Here is an 18,432-nt window from a genome sequence, read left to right on the forward strand (position 1 = left end):
ACTTCAAGGTTTCTCATTTGGGATGGAAGGCAAAGTAATGCCATCTATGGCAAACTGTGTGTGTTTTTTTTTCCTCTTTTCACCAGGCCGCATGGATGAATGCAGCTGAGTGTCAACAGTAGCGTTTTCTTGGAAGTACATATAAAATAAAAGGTACTGGTCCGAGTTGTGGAACTGTGCAGACCCGTTCAGAAAAAAGGAGAATATTTCCAAAATGCCGTTTATTTCAAGAACATTATCGCTAAGAGAAACGTGATATTGATGCTCGGAAGCCTTTATTTCTGTTGCTTATGATAATTTTCCACTTACAGCTGATGAAAACATAAAAATATTACATCACACCAATAAAAGCAACATTATATAATAAAAAATGTGGGCTTAATGAAAAGTATGTTTAATACCTACTTAACGGACACTTTTAGTCCATTTTAACGTGTTTGTGTCGACTGTTTCCATGACTCATCGTGACGTTGTTGCTGAAATGTAACACGAGGTTTGGTTTGCTTTAACTATGTATTCATACGAAGAGATTTTGCCTTTTAATTTATTGCTACCTGCTTTTCTCAGAACCATTTAAAAAAAGAAAAGAAAAGCTCAGTTTTGAATGGTGCCAGAAGCCAGGCCGGCTCTGATTTAGTCTTTTTCAGGAACAGTAATTTCAGAATCAGTTTCTGTTCAATTCAATAGTTTGTCCTTGTCAGAGTTGGTGTGCTGGACCTGGCGCCTCACCATGCATATGCAACGTCGTGCTCTGTGGGTCATGAGCACAGTTGGTGCTGATGCATTCAGCATGTTAATCTCAGCCGAAGCTATTCTATTAAGACTAAGCATATATTGTAATTGAGGCTTTTAAATATTCCTAGGCAAAGGTAATCAGCCGCAGGGCACCTCTATACTTTTGAATTTCATTACAAGCACATACCTTAAGGCCATATTTAATCTTTTAATTTTTTTTTAGCTTTTCTTTTCGGTTGTGTTCAGGCCTGGAGTGGTCTTTGCAGTGTCTTGCTTGAGTGACGTTATTTTTACGACCGTAAGCATAATGAAGTACTTTTGCCTATTCTGAACTCAGAGGGTGGGTAGCTTAAATGCTGACGATAAACTCTGCAATTTTTGAACGGCTCCTGCAAACATAGTTTTATGGGGGGGGATGAACCAAAACTGATTCATTGCAGAGCAGCGGCTGCAGGTTTGCAGGCTTTGAGAGAACCGGTTAGAAAAAAGTGTGAGGAGCAAATGGTAGCAATGTTTTACTTATTCACCTGTAAAACATTGAAAAAATATATTTCCAATGAGTGATTTAAATTTAGGTTTTTTTTACGATATTTTGTGATAAGAATAAAAGTGACGATAAGAACTATTTATAAAAAGTATTTAGGACAACTATGGCTGTTTCTTCCTAGCCACACAATAATAACACCAACATTCCCATTTGTAACACACTTATTTCAATCAAGTTTCATTTTTATATCACATTTCAGCAACAAGGAGTTTCAAAGTGCTTTACATCTTAAAAACACAAAAATACAAAATCATAGGACCACAGTCAACAACGTTACATTTTGCTGTCATCAGATTATCTATTAATGCCTCATGATTATGTGTCAAAAGCAACTCTAAACACCGTCCAACACAAATAATGATCCGACCGGAACATGGCGCTCACCTTTTTCCGATCTGTTAAGGCAACACGACCAGAGTGGAAAAGTTGACGTCGCAAGAGTTGCCATTAGCGCTGATTGCGTAGCCGGGGTGACAGCCGTGGGGGATGTGACCTGTAGAGAGCTGAGCCAGTTTTAACTACAGCTCTGAACATTTCCAGGGAGGATCTGCAGGTGAGATCACAGGAATCTGCGACACTTGTTTCAGACTTTTTATGGTACTTTTTCAGGCAGCTAAGCCTGAAAAAGTGTGAATACATACGAAAAAATCTGAAGAGCTTACCACAGTTGTGGGTGTGTGTGTGTGTGTGTGTGTGCGTGTGTGCGTGTGTGTGTGTGTGTGTGTGTGTGTGTGTGTGTGTGTGTGTGTGTGTGTGTGTGTGTGTGTGTGCGTGTGTGTGCGTGTGTGTGTGTGTGTGTGTGCTTCTGTTGACCTAAATATTTTATTACCGAGACATTGGCACAAAGACAAAAAACCCCCAAAACAATACAGTATCTTTAGATTTTACAGCCTGTCTAAAATCATGTCCTTGTTTAGATCAGATTAATTTCTGATCTGATTCCTGTCGAAATATCCAACAATAACATGATTGCAAGCTTGCAAACTATCATCCTGACATGGAAATAGGATTCATCTCAAGAAAAGCAAACATTTTCTTGATGGTGAACGTTTTAGCTCCTGGTCACCAGCTCAAACTCCAGTGAGTTCATTGTTTCCACTTCAGTTCAGTTCATTTAGACAGCAGCGTTTCACAGCCGTAACCTCAGAGTACGTTAAGACGCAGTAAACATTTTGTCTGAGTTCTGTTCGTCTCAGCCAGCAGACTACAGAAATGATCCTCGTACATCATCGGCACTTTTCTGCAGATTAGCTGGGGGGCTCTCTCAGACATCATCGCTCATACATGCTCATAAAACGAGGGCAAAAAATCGTCTCTTTCCAGTTACATAACCTGATATTTACAGCATTCATGCTCCATCATTTACTGGGAATTCAGAAAGCTTTGCTTTCCTGTATGTACAGCTGCTCTGCTGCAGCAGGGTTTTCTGGCGTTGGTTGCTGCTTTTTTTCTCCCTTGTACTCTGACGAGCTCCGTTTTTCTCTCTGTCTCTTCAAAGGGTTGGATGGAGAGCTGGTCGAATGTCAGCGGGAACTATTGTGATATCCGGAGGAATCCTTGCTGGGGTGATACTGCTGTGCATCGTAGCAGTTCTCTGTTACTGTAGACTCCAGGTACCTGAGAGTTGCACACAAATCCGTCTCTCTCACTCTTTAAAAACAAAGAAAATATTTAAAATAGGGGAGCTATTCTAAAGTTGTTGCTTTTTTTTTTTTAAATGAAACTTCTTGGGGAGTGTTTTGTGCCTGTAAAAGGTTTGCAATGATAAAAAAAAATCTGTGAATGTCATGAAATGTTATTTGTCTGTTCAAAAACAAAAAGTTAAAAGTCACCCTGAGCAATAGATAAATGTATAGATAAGTTTGGATAGTTATGTGAAAACTCTTAAAATAAAACCTTGTTTTGTTGCAGAAACATTGAAATTTTAAGATAAAGGACAACTTTTGATTTAAATTACCTGCATTCAATTTTTGGCTAAGACTCAACAAAGACACATTTTCAGTTTTCTGGCATTTTGAAAACCCATAATAACCTTGTTGCTCCCCAACAAGGTTCCTAACAGGTCCTCTGCTGAGGGACAAACATGCTCTTTATTTTTGCCCGTTTATTACTCCGTATTGTTTGTAGTTTTGCTAGTTTTAAACATCCGCCATGCCCACAATTCATAAATTTATGCCTACAGGAGACTGAAGCCTTAATGGGGCTGGCGATAAGCTGTTAATAGTTAAACAGCTATCAGCCCTCGTGCTGCTTGGCATGTTTAATACTTCGCTGTTGTGGAAACGGGAGCTTTACTGACAGTTTTATGCTCCTCATAAATATCACCGCCGGTCTCTCAGAGGCTCCAACATGTTTGTGGAGCAAATCGGCTTTTCTAGCCGCCACTAGCAGACGCGACGGCTACCAGCACAGGAGCTCATCAACGTCCTTCTGCTTTTCCCGTTTGTGTCGAAAACAACCCAGCTGAGGTCACTGACCAAAGGCTGCGTGTCTTCCCACAAACCTGTCACTTTAAGTTTAATCTTCCAGCTCCAACCATTGTTTTCTGTCTCAATCTGCACGTAAGATGCCAAGTTTTGTGGCAAAGCGAAAATGAATCAGTTTATATGGATTTTGACCTAAAATTCATTATAATTGATTATTTATAAATATAAATCACTAAATCACTAAGTAATGTACAATGGTTTACTTGCTTGGTTTTCTTGTTCCCTAAGAATAAACCTTATAGATTATTATCTGCCTTATTATTCTGCATTATGTGCAAAGTTGCAACATTAATGTGCTAATTAGACGCCCCCATAAAAGAAAAAAAATATATGCATGAATTAAATATTAATGTTATGATTACAGAAAGGGATTGCTAGGGGTGAATTTGTTAGTTTTATATATTATAGTATTATTTACAAGGTGTATTTTTCACTATTTTTCAATCTGAGATAGTTATAGTAAAAAGTAATTTTTTTTTTTTTTTTAGCTTTTTAGGTGTCCTAACCAGATGTATCGCCAGTGAACCCATCTCAGAAACATATTTTTAAATGTTATATCAGCCTTTTAATGTGTTTGTGCATCATGATGTACATTAAACACTAAAAGAGGAAAAAGTGGGATCATTACAATAATTTCTGAATCTCGTTACTAAAAATCTTAAATGATTGCGTTCATGTTTTCTTCAGCACACAAGCTTATCTTCCCCAAAAATAATCTTCGAATGCACATGAACGAGCTAATTTCCAACTGTGGCACTTTTTCTTTGACACAGCCGCCGAGTCTCGCTGCGTAAAACATCCTGGAAAAGTGTCTGACCTTCTCTCTCTCTCTCTCTCTCTCTCTCTCTCTCTCTCTCTCTCTGTCTCTCTCTCTCTCACTCTCTCTCTCTCTCTCTCTCCTTCTCTCTCTCTCGACCTGCGCCAGTATTACTGCTGTAAGAAGAACGAGTCCGAGGCGGACGTGGGCTCGGTGGCGGGAGCGGATCCTCTGTCTCACTTCCCCTGCAACGCCTGCAACGCCCTGGCCATGGACGGGACCGACATCACGCCCGTCTCCCTGGACCAGCTGGACTCGGGTTCGCACCACAGCCCCTGCCCCTCGTGTTCGCCGTACCCCGTCCGCTCTGGGCTCACAGACGACATGCGCAACGGAGGGGAGCGGCTGGGCTTCTACTACGAAAACCCGTCAGCGTCTCTCCCTTTGCCCGTCAACCCCCCGACTTCGTCCCCTCTGAGCTACTACAACCCCTCGGACGCTTTCCCTCCCCCGCCGCGCCCCTACAGCACCGACGTCTGACTCTCTCCTCACTGGACTCTTCTTCACACACATTCACACCAACACACTTAACTTTACTTGCACAAGCCGTTTATAAGAACAACAACAAAAGTTAATTTATTAAAACACGGCACAATAACACCTAGATTATTGCACATTCCGACTTTAGTCACAGTCACCCACAGACTCAGCCCACTGACAAGAGCTCCTGTGTGGGCAACAAAATCCTGCAGCAGCTCACAAACGCTGCAGCAAGGATTTCTTTTCCTCTCCAGTGAATGGCAGACTGTTCTTCCACAGCTATGGGGCTAAATCACCGGTGACTCCATCAGAGGCAAGACCACTGCACCAGTAAGGATAAACGAGTTTCCAGACTACGAAATCCAAGGATTTGTAAATTGCAACATAGGGTAAAACATATAAATCCATAATTTGTTTGAAGGTTTATTATTTTAGTGTGCCGCTGCTAGTCTCAAGGAGCTGAGCGGCGGAATAACATTATAACATGATGTAAAGCTCAAACAAAGAAGCCAATTTTACATAACAGCCCCCTTTAAAGTAAAACAACACGGCTCGCCAAACCTCCGTCAGTCTAGATTAAAGTCACTTTTTTGCTGCATCCGGTAGAAAATATGCTACACGACCAGTAATCTCTGCATAGCGCTGAAAAACATGGGCTTCCCCTACCACTAGAGGTGTATGTGCACATCATCATCATCATCATCATCATCATCATCATCATCGCGCCGATTGCAGAAGCCTGTGCGGGAGCCATCTTTGTGGTTTAGGAATGACGTTGCACCAAATTTGTGTAAATAATGTCGCTTAAGATTGTCGGCAGATCTGAGGTTCACTCTTCTTCTCTCAAACTGAACGCATGAAGAGTCGAGGGAATTCCTGACTCTTAGTTCAAGCTTAAGTGACTGATGGATTTTTTTTGTTTGTTTTTTTTTAACCTCTCATATCAGCAGGAAGCAGAATGGGAACCGAGAGTTAAAATCTGATTAGCAATGAAGGCACATGATCGGTCTGTGCTCATGTGTTGGTTTCTTCATATAAAGGACTTTCCTCCACATCGGTTCAGTTTCTGTTTCTCTTTCTCTTCCCGGATGTTAACTCAAGACACTCGCAGCGTGAACCCCGCCTTCCCTCGGCCTGTCAGCCTATTGCACATGAGGGCTACCAGTTTTCTACTCGGCGTCGTCGTTTACCAGTAATAGAAACTCACCGTGGAGTTTTGTCCTGAGGTGAAACGGAACGAAAAGGGGAGTTTTTATGCAATTCTGTGCATCTTGCAGTTTTGTTTTTATTTTGTTGTTTTTTTTTTTCCTGTTAGTTTCAGTCAACAAAGAAAGTATCACATGTGTTTTAGTAAAGATCTCTATTCTGGTAAATGTAGGGAAGCCAGACTATTAAAAAGAAAAGTGTCTGCTTCACGGTGTAAAAGCTGGTGGTGCTGTGAGTCTTTTCTTGTTTGCGAATTCAGACGAAAGAAAAAGGACAATCCTTTTTTTTTTTTTAAGTGATAACGAGAGAAAAAAATCTAACATTAAGTAAGATTGTGTGCTATATTTTAGTGATTTAAGAAAGCCATCCTGTCTGCCACGGTACAGTAACAAGATGCAGTGTTATTTCACAGTATATGCCTGAATTGATATGTATTTTTGTGAAGCTTCTGGTGAATATTATTGTTGTTTTATTTCCTACTCTTCTATTTTATGTTCTCTTTGTATTCCTGTGTTTTTTTCTTTTGTTGTTGTTTTTTTCTGTCAGAAAAAATGCGGTACTGTAAGTAGGAACAGGAAATTTATATTTAGAGATGGAATTTTACATTCCTAAAAGAATATGATAAACGTTGTGCTCAGATAAACAAATATACCACTGCCAAGACGTCTATTTAAGAAATGGTATTTTGCCACAAACGAGTGATTTGCACAAGTATTCATGGTCCGTTCGTCACATTTTGTCACAACTTTCCTGTCAGTTTCGGGGTTTCGTGCCGTGGACCAACACAAAGCAGAGCGAAGCAGTGAAAGAAAGGAAAAACAAACAAGCAAAGGTTTTACTATTAAAAACGTGGGAAATGTCACTCCCATTTTGTTTTAAAGAAAATATCAGTTATTCTTCCAAACTTTTTCGGGGGTTTTTTTCCCTCTTTTTTTATTACAAAATAACTTCAATTCTGTCAAACTAGGTGGATAACATCAGTCAACATCAACACCCCCAAAGATTCTCAATTGGATTTAGGCTCAGGCTTTGACTAGGTCATTCTAACACACGATTATTCTTTTATCCAAACCGTTCATTTAGCTCTGGCTGTGTTCAGGGTCTTTATCCAGGCGGAAGGTGAAACATCTTCTCCAGTTTCAAGTGTTTTGCAGCTTCTAAAAAGTTTTTCTTCCAGGGTCGCCTCGTGTTTAGCACCATTCATTTCCTGAGCAGGCATCGCCCCAGCATGATGCTGCCACCACCATGTTTCACTGTTGGGCTTCTTCCACACTTTCTGAATTCAGAAGATTTTACTTCAGGGTAGGAGAGTTAAGGGGAATGGAGGCATATAAGCATTTTTTCTTGTAAAATACTTGCGTTGGTCTTCTGCACAAAACCTCAACAAAATACAAATGTGGAAAAATTTCCATGTGAATGAAAGCTTTTTTTTTTTTGTTTTTTTTCTTTAAGGCGCCGGCCTCCTGTTGCATCATGTTGTCGACGCAGAGCTTTTCAATTTGCTGTTTCAAATGCACTTTTGTGTTTCCATGATGCAGCACAATGTCATTCTTTTCTCTGGCAGATGAAGCTCTGTGCTTTTGTTCATCAGTTTGCTCTTATTTTCAGATTTCTCTGATTTCCTTTCAGCGGTATCGATGGGTTATCTTTTGGTTCACCCTGGTAGAGTGAGAAAACCCTCCACCTGTTCACACCTTTTTATTATTATTATTATTATTATTATTATTATTATTATTATTATTATTATTATGAGGAGAAAATAAATGTTTATATGTCTCCCTTGGCTTTTTTTTTTTGCGTGCGCATATTTTCCTACTGTGACTCAGAGGGGACAAGACACAATGTGTTGAAGTCACAGGTTCAGTGGAGAAATATTTCTATACACAATATATTGACCACAAAGGGATACAGATGTGAGAAAAACAACCAGTAAACTCAAACACAGAAGTGAAAATCAACAAGAGAAGTGAGACTTTGGGGGGCGTAACAGTGGCTTTGTCCTGGAGGGAAATGACAGACTTCAGTCAAATGGAGAAATTAAGAGAAACTCGCATTAAGCTGGGACTTTGCAGGATGAAAGTGTTGGGCTGCGTACAGGCGGCGCGGCGCGGCAGAGACTTCTCTGTTGTTCTGCATCGTTATGCGTCGCCCTACCTACCTGCTGGGCCTGTTTGCTCTCCGGTCTGGTCGCTCGGCCCATGACTATAATAGAGTTACCTCACCAACACCCCCTGGGAAAAATATCACAGATGCCACATCATTTACTTCTTACACGCATGGCAGGTTTGACTCGACAAGTCTAGCAGGTTCACACGGCGTCATGTCAGAGTGTGAATAAAAGGGAGGGTAAAAAAACAAAGTGCATGTGAAAAACAAAAAACAAAAAAAAAAACAGTTTCTTCTTTAAACCTATATAAATGATTTTTAAACCATTTAACTCGGCTAAATGGACACTTGCAGGTCGTAAACAGCTGGATTTGTGCGTCAGAGAAGAGGACAGGTGAGATAAGAAATGTAAACACAACCGTGGGCGTGTCCAAAGCTGTCTTACCTTTCACACACTCTCAGGTCATATATAAACCCTGCTGAACCTGGTGCTGCCCACACACACCGTAACACACACTTCACCTGTCTCTGGTGTTGCTGTGGGAAGATTTCTCACCTTTGGACTGCAAACAGTTTCTTTCCTTCCGGGAGTCGTGAACTTCAACCTCCCCTCTGGCCTTTTAAGATCTTTTGTGTGCATGTGTGTGTGTGTGTGTGTTTGTGGACGGCTGTGTCTTCAGAGCAAGTTAAAACGACGGGGTCAGAATCATTTTGAACTTGCTTCACATCTCTCCAGTCACTCTCCTGCGTCTGCAGGTGGACGTTCTTGGCTTTTCTGGTTTTGCATCTTGGGCTTCACGCAGAAGCACTGTGACTGTTGGGGGGTCTGTTTCGGAAATCCGGGCGCGATGATGCAGGAGGTGTCCATGGTGACGGCCTACGACGCCACCGCTATAGAGCAGATGAGTGAAGAGGAGATCCTTGCCTATCTGGTCGCTGACACAGGGCCTACGTTCAATGTAAGATTCATTCGCTCTGGAATGTTTCTATTGTGGTGTTAATGCCTGAATATGCACTTTGGTTAACAGGGCAGGTTTTTCATCTCTTGCAGGTTTTAAATATTTTAATTTAGTGACATATTTTTACCCTCCCTGGGTTTTCCTTTTGCCTCGACTTGATCACTTTCTACACTGACTCCAACCAAGATTTCTATCTCTGATGCCAGTTTGAGTCATTTAATATCAAGTATTTATTGATATTTTGCTAACACTTTATTTGAAGGGGGGTGAATAAGACTGTCATGACACTTTCATAAGCATGACATAACACCTGTCATGAACATGAATATTTATGACTGTTGCCATAAAGCGTCATTTGGTAAATTATGACACTTTTAATACAAAGTTGACTTTATTCAAAATGTCTTTGTTATGACAACTTGACATTAACCAAGAAATCATTACTGTTTAAACTTTACCTTTAATAACATAAAGTTACCTAATTTTTAAAGTGCAATCAGTAATACTTTTATAACAAATTTATATCAGTAATGATATACCGTATGTCGTTTCCTTGACCAGCTCAAGCATTTACTACATAAACTGAAAAATATTGGTAGATAAAGCTTTCCTGTGAATCATTTAACTAATATTAAGTTACATGACCGCTTGTATTTTTTTTTAAACAGCTTTATTTCTATTCATTTTCAAAATGCATGACAAACAATTATATTTGGTACATTGTTAAGAGACTGGGTGAAAAACAAACACAATAGCAAAACCTCAAAATAACCTGACAACTATTCAACACAACTGGTCATGCCTATTAAAGTGTCAATAAATCAGTCATTATTTATTCTTTCTTTCTCCCCCTCCACCTCCACCCATCCACCTCAGGCCCCCCCACCCTCTACGTCTCTCACTTACAGGATAATACAGGTCCAACTAATATGATTACACAACCATAGTACTGCCAGCTTATGTTTGAGCTAATCCAAAAAAGAGTCATTCTGCATCCCGGTCAGTCACATCCGTAGATGATAACATTTCCATGAAGGGGCCCCATATTGCCCCAAATGCTGCTTGTTTTCCTCTCATATTATAAAGAATCTTTTCCGGTTTACAGTAAGACACCAACTCATCAATCCAATGTCTTATTGGTGGCGATTTTTCAGATTTCCAATTTTTCAAAATACATTTTTTTGCTGCTGTGCTTGCAAGAAGAATAAAGTATTCCTTATAATAATTTATTCTAATAGTTGTTAAATCTCCTAAAATCCACACCTTGGGTTCTTGTTCAATCTGATGTCCCACAACTCTTGATGTGATCTCAATCATGTGTTTCAAAAAGTTTCCTATTATTGGACAATACCATAGCATATGCAGAAGGTCCCCATTGGTCACCTTGCATCTCTGACATTTGGAAGAAATTTTGTTGTCCATCTTATTCAATCTATACGGAGTGTAATATGTCCTATGGAATATATTAAATTGAGTTTGTCTATGGTTTGTAGAAATAAACATGGTTTGTGACTGTTCTAATAGTTGACTCCAATCCTCTTCCTCATATACACATCCAATTTCCATTTCCCATTTTTGCTTTTAGCCTCCTGATGTATTGGTAGTGTTCCATTAAGTATGCCGTGCATAGAGGACGTCAATCCTTCTGTTGAACTGTCTAGCTTGTGACATAAATATGATTCAAGGCAGGTTTCAACCGGGATTGCTGGAAATGTCTCGCTAGACTCTTTAATCCAACCTCTGATCTGTAAGAACTTAAAAATTTTTTTTAGGAAGATCAAACTTCTTACTCAATTGTTGAAAGTTAGCTAGCGCATCATTAATATACAGGTCAGCTACTACTTACATTTTCCTATTTCTCCAAACCTGCAATGTAGAATCAGCAATATGATTTGAAAGATTAGAGTTGCCCCACAAGGGTGTTCTTCTAAGGAAATTAATATTTACATCTAAAAGTGAGTGAGACTTCTCCCAGGTGGTAAATGTGTTCAGAATTATTGTGTTGTCAGTCAGTGCTGCCAGGCTTTTCCTATCGCCTATGAATGGAATATCCTTTAAGGGCACATGCTTCATCTCATGTTGCTCTATTGAGATCCATCTGGCTTCGCTTTTTTCTGCATGTAGCCAGATCCAAATTGGTCTGTACTGAGAGGCGGTGTAGTAATTACTAAAATTTGGAAGATTCAATCCACCCCTTGAATACTGAGCCTGTAGCGAGGTTATCTTAACCCTGAAGTTCTTCTTTTGCCATATGAAGGAATTCATAATTTTGTTAAGCTCTCTGAAAAACTTTTTGGGAATAGTTATTGGAAGGCATTGAAACAGATGTATATATTTAGGCAAAGTATTCATTTTAATGGTATTGATTCTGCCTATGAGTGATAAAGGTAGATCCATCCATCTTTGGAAGTTAAGTTTAGTTTTTTCCATTAACTTTGTATAATTTTGTTTAAATATGTAATCCTCCGATTTACCCACTTGGATACCCAGGTATTTAAAGCCGTTGTTATTGCCCGATGATAGGCGAAGAGAAGTTTTTGCCCCCCAGGATAAGAGGTACAGCCTTCTCCAGAAATCCTACCGCGTCTCGACCTTCAGCTTGCTCCGGTATGTTTAAGATTCTGATGTTCAACCTCCTGCTGCGATTTTCCAGCTCGTCCATTTTGTCTTTGATGCCTGTAATGAGCTTTTCCATTTTTCCAACACGATCTCGTGCCTCTTTAATGTCGTCCTCATTTGCGCCCACCTGTGACTCAGTCTCCTCAACCTGTTCTGCCAATGTAGATAAGGATGTCTCGATATTCATTATGGTTGCTTGTATGTCGGCTGTTTTCTTGTCAATGTGCATTGCGAGCTCGTCCTTAGTTTCCTTGATAGCCTGCAGACGCGTGGAAAGCATCTCTTTTGCTCCGTCCACCATGTTTTTTGTGGTTGTAGCGTGTCGGGAGGTCTGAGCCGTGCTTTTCTTTTGTTTTTCTTATCGAAAATTATAGCTTGCCATACAAAAATATCCCCAGTGTCCTCAATACTCTTATATAAACAGAAGTCATGAGAAAATTTCCAGGATGAAGGAGCTACTGGAGTTCACCACCGAGAGTTCACGGAAACACGTCTACACCGCTCCTCTGCATCCGCGATCTCCGACCACTTGTATTTCACACATGTTGACCCAAGTCTGCAGCCTATTAAAATCCATGCACCGGGTTATGACGCTTTTCCCGCCGGGTTTGTTGGTCTCATTTTGTTGTGACACCTGCTTCACTGCATTGTCCTAAAAGGCAACTTGGCATCTTCTTTAAGTAAAACGATCGATTCTATCTGATTCAATCATTCCTGGTATGTGATAAATAGACATTATTCCACAACAGGGGGAAAAAAGAATCCCCATGCCATCATACGTGAGCCGCCGTGCTTCACAGTCTGACAAACAGTCTGCTCTCACCAGATGCCAAAGGAAACATTTTGCTTTCATGAGTCCAGATAAAGCTGCATCCTAACTTTGTGTTGCAGTTAGTGGGTTCTTAATATGCACTGGAAGCTCTTCACCATGTGTTTTTACAGCAATATCATTTTTGGGGGGATTTTTGCCAACAATAGCTTGGCTTCACAACTGTTTGCTGCAGTACTCACAGGTAACTGAGGAACCTGATCATATTAGATCCTCTCTGACCAACCATTGGCTGAATATCTTGCCTTTTTTCTTTCGATCCATTTGGATCGTCCTCCATTTCTTTCTGGGTTTGCATCTCCCCTTTTGAGATCCTCAAAACTGCTGAGGTTGATCAGTGAGGGTCTCTGATCCAAGCACTTCTTCTTATTTGCATCTTGAAGTTTTAATATGCAAACCAGACTAACATAAAAAATGAGTCTGATGATAAAAAAACCCCATCCACATTATGTTTAAATAAAACATAAGAACAAACAAGCTTACAGTGACTTTCTCTGCTTCAGCGTCTTTGGAGAAACTTCCATGTGTGACATGCTAATTTGTTTTTTTAACATATCTGCTTTTACTGCTGATTATAAGAGTTAAGATAAGTTACTCCCTTTGTTTAAGTACAGATCTTTTTTAGCTGTTAGGTTCCTAAACAAAGTCCTGCTTTTCTGTTTTGAAGCTGTTGTTTCGCTTTAGATGAAAGGCAAATGCCTCTGATCCACTGTTTCATTTTGAACAGGAAAGATCACATTCATGCAGAGCCCTTCAGTTTACTTTGTCTCTCTGCATTCCTCACGTGAGCCGTCGCTGACTGGCCATGACAAAGCAGAAAGCCCAACACCAAACACAATTCCTCCACAAGTCAGATTTCTGATTCGCGACACCCCGAGAAGATCTTGGATTCGTCGTTTTTAGGTATTTAAGACACGAAAATCCATTTCATGCTTTGCCTTAAGCCCCTATCGTCCCCCATAATTCCCTAGATGCGCTGTAGATTACCGCGTCCCCCATGTACTCGGCTTTATCTTATCTTTGATTTATCCTTGTTTGGATCTCGTTCTGAGGCCTGTACTTGATTTGTCAAGCTCATCCTACATCCTACGAATCTCTTTATAGGAGAGATGGATTTCTCCATTTCATCCAAACGTGTCAGGTTTTCCACATTAACAAGACGTGTTGTTTTTTCTTGTTTTACTTCTTCTTCCAAGGTCCCTACAAAGAAAGTGAAACTCGGGGAAAGTCGTCTTCAGATCATGGACGATGACCCTGTGGACAAATACTTGGTCAGAATCGACTCCTGTCTTCCTCTTTTTTTTTCTGAAATGATTTGATTTTCTCTCTTCAGCTGCAGAAACCCAATGCTTTTTTTTTTCCTGCAATTTGCAGAAAGAAAACCGTCGGCTCCAGCAGGCCAGCCTTCGCCTGGAGCAGGAAAACGATAGCTTGGCGCACAGACTAATCACCAGCAAAGTTGCTTTGAGGAACTCTTTAGACGAGGTACTACTAAGAGGTCAAACTGAGAAAGGCAAAGGTTTTGCATTTCAGGACCTCATTTATATCACATCCCAGCTATCTAAAATGCAGCCCGGCCGTATTCACAGCAGCAGTCAAAAGTTTGAGGGTTTGTCAAGGTACAGCCGCAGCTTTCCGCGTGTTTTGTTTTGTTTTTACAAGATGGATCAACTTATAGCAAACGGGGTTTTCTTACAAAACTTTTCCTGTCTTGAGTTTCATCAATCTTCTCACCATGTTTCCTTTCTCTGCATGGTGTGTTTTGATGCTGTGTTTGTACCCTGACATTTTGGGTCAAGGTACAAACAAAGAGCACCTTCTTTCACTTGTGTGCCACGTCAAACTGCACATCGAAGGGGAATACCTACAAAATGTGAAAAAGCAAAGGGGATACTTCTACAAGGCATCACCAATATAATGAAACAAGCTTGTAACGGTGAGGATCTGAGTGTATTTTCATGTTTTCCAGGCAGAAGACAGAGTAGACGAGCTAACCAAAGATCTCCTTAAGATCCAACATCGACTGCAGGCAACTGAAGACGAGAAAAGAGGCAAAGAGGAAGAAGCTGGCATGGTGATAGGATTTTTTCTTTTTTTTTTTTGCAGGCTGTTGTAAGAAAGAAAAGTAAAAAGAAATTTAAATAAATAAAAAAAAAAAAAAAAAAAAAAAATATATATATATATATATATATATATATATATATATATATATATATATATATATATATATAAATCTTTTTTGTGTGTAGCTGAAGGAAGTGTTTCGGAGAGAGCTGGAGAGGGCTGAGCAGGAGATTAAAAGATCGTCCGGTATCATCTCCGACTACAAACAGGTACCGGCAATTGATGGCGCCGTTTGTGCAATCAGAGTGTCCTTCAGCGTTCTCACGGATGCATGTAGGTGTGATTGGAGGAGGTTTCGTTTGATGAAGTCGAAACGAGATGCTTTGTCTCTCAGATCTGTTCTCAGCTGACGTCGCGTCTGGAGAGGCAGGAAGCCGCCCACAGAGAGGAGTTGGATGCACTCAAGGTGAGTGCTCCACTCTTGCTGCAGATGTCTGCTTTTTTATGTTACGCTCATACTTTTTTTTTTGGTGTACAATCTTTTTTTTTTTCTAATTGTCATCTTCTAGAGCACAATAGAGGCTTGCTCCCAGTGTCGACACGTTGCAGAATCGATCCCCGCAGGCCATGGTGCTGACACACCAGTGCATGTGGAGGTCGAACCGGGCGGGCGGGAGTCCGACGAAAGCCCCCGACAGCAAGGCAGGAACAGGAAGGACCAGGAGAAGGAGTCTCTGAAGGCCCAGATCAGAGAGCTGGAGAAGGAGCTGGCCCAGACCAAGCTGCAGGTGGTGGAGGCCAACTGCAAGATTCAGGTAAAATCTGACTGTCTGGACATGTGCAGACCAGCCAAGAGCTGTCAAGATTTTAATGAGGCTTTAAGGCACGATCTGCCATGTAATACGCATGATGAGGTTGATCGAAACATGGAGCATCACCCCTACCCCATTTGTTGTTTGCATCATCCAGCCAGCATAAAGACAATTCTCAATTTATGTTAAAGGGAGGACAGGGCTACATAAAGCAGATGTTTTTAGCTTTATATCATGTTATGTTTTTTCTCTCACAGAGCAGCCTCTGCCCCACTCAGCACCTCCAAAGTTAGATTTCAGGGATTCCCCTAGTGTATCATAAGCCTGGCGGGCCTCCAGGCTTTACTTGTACCCCCACCAGGCTTAGCATAGGTTATTTTTTAAGTCTCTTTAAAATATTTGCAGTTTTTAAGACGTTATAGTTGGTTTTCAGGTATTAATCTTCCAATCTTTCAATAACACATAGTTATCAAGTGATATTTTCAAATTTCCTGTCAATTTTAAAAAAATTTTAACTCAAAAGCACGACAGATGGATGGATGAATGACCACCGGGCCCGATCCAGCCATCAGTATAATTTCAGTTCTTTGCTCTTTTGTCAAACGCATCTGGGTATCTAAAATTTTACAAAAATATACATTTTACATTCTCTTATACATGGAAACTTATGGCCCACCCTGTCGTTACTTAATTGTGCGATAAAATGGCACTATGTGGCTGGAAAATACATGTTACTGTCCCTTTAAAGACAGAACTGGTTGTTCGTAAACATATCTGTTAATAACCACATAGGGCTGTTCATGTTGGTTTATTTTATTAGTTTGTTTCAAATATGGTCAAAAAAATATAAAACCAGTAAAAGAAATAAAGCTATAATCTAAAATAACCAATATGTATGTAGGGTTGTGTCTGCGTGCGTGCGTGCGTGCGTGCGTGCGTGCGTATGTATGTTTGTTTGTTTTATTTAACCAGGAAAAATAACTAATTGAGATTAAAAGCCTCTTTTCCAATGTGACCTGGCCAATAACAGAGATTTTACACCGATTCCAGACAAAACTCCAACAAGGTTTCTGAAATGCAATAGGAAGAAGTGGAAATTTCTTGAAATCTTGTCCAGTTCCTCTGTCTCAAAACGGTTCTTGTCACGTTGGTGGATTCATCATTGGCCATGAGACGATGATGTTTGGGCATTCCCGTGTTTCCACACCGACACTTTTTCCACATTTTCACTCTGCAGATAGAAACACAAAGGTTGCTGCTGATAGACAACACATATTCTGGAAGGTGGACGCCTGTTCAAGGAGTAGTTTGGATTCTTATCAGAAATATTCACCTTATCTGCTGTAGGAAGATGACAAAGTACGGAGAAGCGGGAGGCTAACAGCTAGCCAGAGGGTTAAAGTACCACCACAATCTCACAAAGTCACAAAAGGTCACACAATCACTTTACACACAAACATCAACAATCCGGGTCAAAATCTAGGACATGTAATGTAAACAAACATAATGAAGGAAAGTCTTAAGATGCAAACACAAAGAAAAGTAATTATATAATCTGCTAGAGAGATGGGAGTCTTTTCATGGTGTTGCAGCAACATAAGAAAACCAAGAGAGGAAGTTGAGACAGTTTCACCTTAGTCAGAGTTTGAGCCAGAAATCCTGACACTGTCAAAGATGAACTACAGTAAATGTCTCAGATTTCCAGGAAGAATTCTCAAAATTTTCCAGGAAATTGTTTAATTTCCAGGAATCAATGTATGCTTTTTACAGAAAGCATATCCTGCGTTGTCGTCATATGTCTCAATTTGCTAAAAACTAATACAAAGTAGAATACTGTGTGTGTGTGTGTGTGTGTGTGTGTGTGTGTGTGTGTGTGTGTGTGTGTGTGTGTGTGTGTGTGTGTGTGTGTATATATATATATATATATATATATATATATATATATATATATATATATATATATGCTAGAAGTGTTTAACAATATTGATATTAGAACATTAGTATTGTTGTTTCTAACTTGTTTTCTTTGCATTATTTGGGGGTCTGTTATTTTGACCATTTTTCATTTTCTGCAAATAAATACAACCTTTTTGCTTGGAATTTCGGAGACATGTTGTCAGTGGTTCATAGGATAGAAAAACAATGTTTATTTTACTCAAACATAAACCTATAAAAAGTCAAATCAGAGAAACTGATCATTTTGAGTGGGTTCTTAATTTTCTCCAGAGTTGTAGATGTGTATATATTTGTTTTGACTAACTTATTTTCTCTCTAAAAAAAAAAAGTCAACAGCATTTCCATTGTGCTTTGTACGCATCTTCTTTCGTAGGAGCTGGAGCACCAGAAGGGAGTCCTAGCCAGCGATCTCCAGGAAGCAAAAAACAACTGGATCAGCAAGGCCTTGACGTCGCTGCGGACCTCCGGGGCGGGGGGACACCACGGCATCGGCATGCACAGAGAGGGCCTCCCCACCCTGAACTGGAACCTCCACAGCTCCTCCATCTCAGGATGGACTCCTAAAAAGCTGTCATGGCCTCACAAAGACAATACGAAAAATGTTTGAATGGCTGGACTGAGTGTGTGCACCAGTGACATTCATCTGGACAGAGAGGTACCTGAGAGTACAGGCGATGATGTCACAGGGACTCTCTATAATTTTAAACCAACTGTAGCTTGTAAATATTTGTATGTTTTCTTTAATGTAAAATACATTCTCAATAAAATTCTTGTGACCTAATCACTGTGACGTAAAGAAACCTTTTTTTTCTTGTG

The 18,432-nt window shown here is 40.2% G+C and overlaps 2 protein-coding genes across 3 annotated transcripts; both read left to right on the top strand.

Annotated features, from left to right (window-relative positions):
* The first annotated feature begins 1,655 nt into the window (after positions 1 to 1,655).
* On the top strand, positions 1,656 to 5,065 carry LOC103458462 (protein FAM163A-like). Its single transcript, XM_081603501.1, has 2 exons — positions 1,656 to 1,685; positions 4,694 to 5,065. Exons 1-2 carry the CDS (start codon positions 1,656 to 1,658, stop codon positions 5,063 to 5,065), a joined length of 402 nt encoding a protein of 133 aa, XP_081459627.1.
* Positions 5,066 to 5,080: 15 nt separating this feature from the next.
* On the top strand, positions 5,081 to 18,397 carry LOC103458463 (rab GTPase-activating protein 1-like). 2 transcript variants are annotated; one of them, XM_008399291.3, is made up of 8 exons: positions 5,081 to 9,336; positions 13,981 to 14,055; positions 14,159 to 14,269; positions 14,754 to 14,858; positions 15,034 to 15,117; positions 15,243 to 15,314; positions 15,418 to 15,663; positions 17,990 to 18,397. In XM_008399291.3, the coding sequence occupies exons 1-8, from the start codon at positions 9,016 to 9,018 to the stop codon at positions 18,221 to 18,223; spliced, it is 1,248 nt and encodes a 415-aa protein (XP_008397513.1). In that variant the 5' UTR covers positions 5,081 to 9,015; the 3' UTR covers positions 18,224 to 18,397. The 2 variants fall into 2 exon arrangements, with proteins under 2 accessions (XP_008397513.1, XP_008397514.1); XM_008399292.3 differs by lacking the exon at positions 5,081 to 9,336 and adding an exon at positions 9,375 to 11,943.
* The last annotated feature ends 35 nt before the right edge of the window (positions 18,398 to 18,432 follow it).

This window comes from Poecilia reticulata, chromosome 22, assembly GCF_904066995.2.
Source record: "Poecilia reticulata chromosome 22, P_reticulata-male-v2, whole genome shotgun sequence".
In the NCBI taxonomy this organism is placed as follows: domain Eukaryota; kingdom Metazoa; phylum Chordata; class Actinopteri; order Cyprinodontiformes; family Poeciliidae; genus Poecilia; species Poecilia reticulata.

What these genes read in the sequence shown, in the direction of transcription:
- LOC103458463 (XM_008399291.3), top strand. Translation starts at nt 9,016, where the DNA reads ATGTGTGTGTGTGTGTGTGTTTGTGGACGGCTGTGTCTTCAGAGCAAG. An exon ending in AAGAGGAAGAAGCTGGCATG is followed by an intron (nt 14,859 to 15,033) that starts GTGATAGGATTT and finishes TTTTGTGTGTAG; the next exon opens with CTGAAGGAAGTGTTTCGGAG. An exon ending in AGGAGTTGGATGCACTCAAG is followed by an intron (nt 15,315 to 15,417) that starts GTGAGTGCTCCA and finishes GTCATCTTCTAG; the next exon opens with AGCACAATAGAGGCTTGCTC.
- LOC103458462 (XM_081603501.1), top strand. Translation starts at nt 1,656, where the DNA reads ATGGCGCTCACCTTTTTCCGATCTGTTAAG. An exon ending in CCTTTTTCCGATCTGTTAAG is followed by an intron (nt 1,686 to 4,693) that starts GCAACACGACCA and finishes GACCTGCGCCAG; the next exon opens with TATTACTGCTGTAAGAAGAA.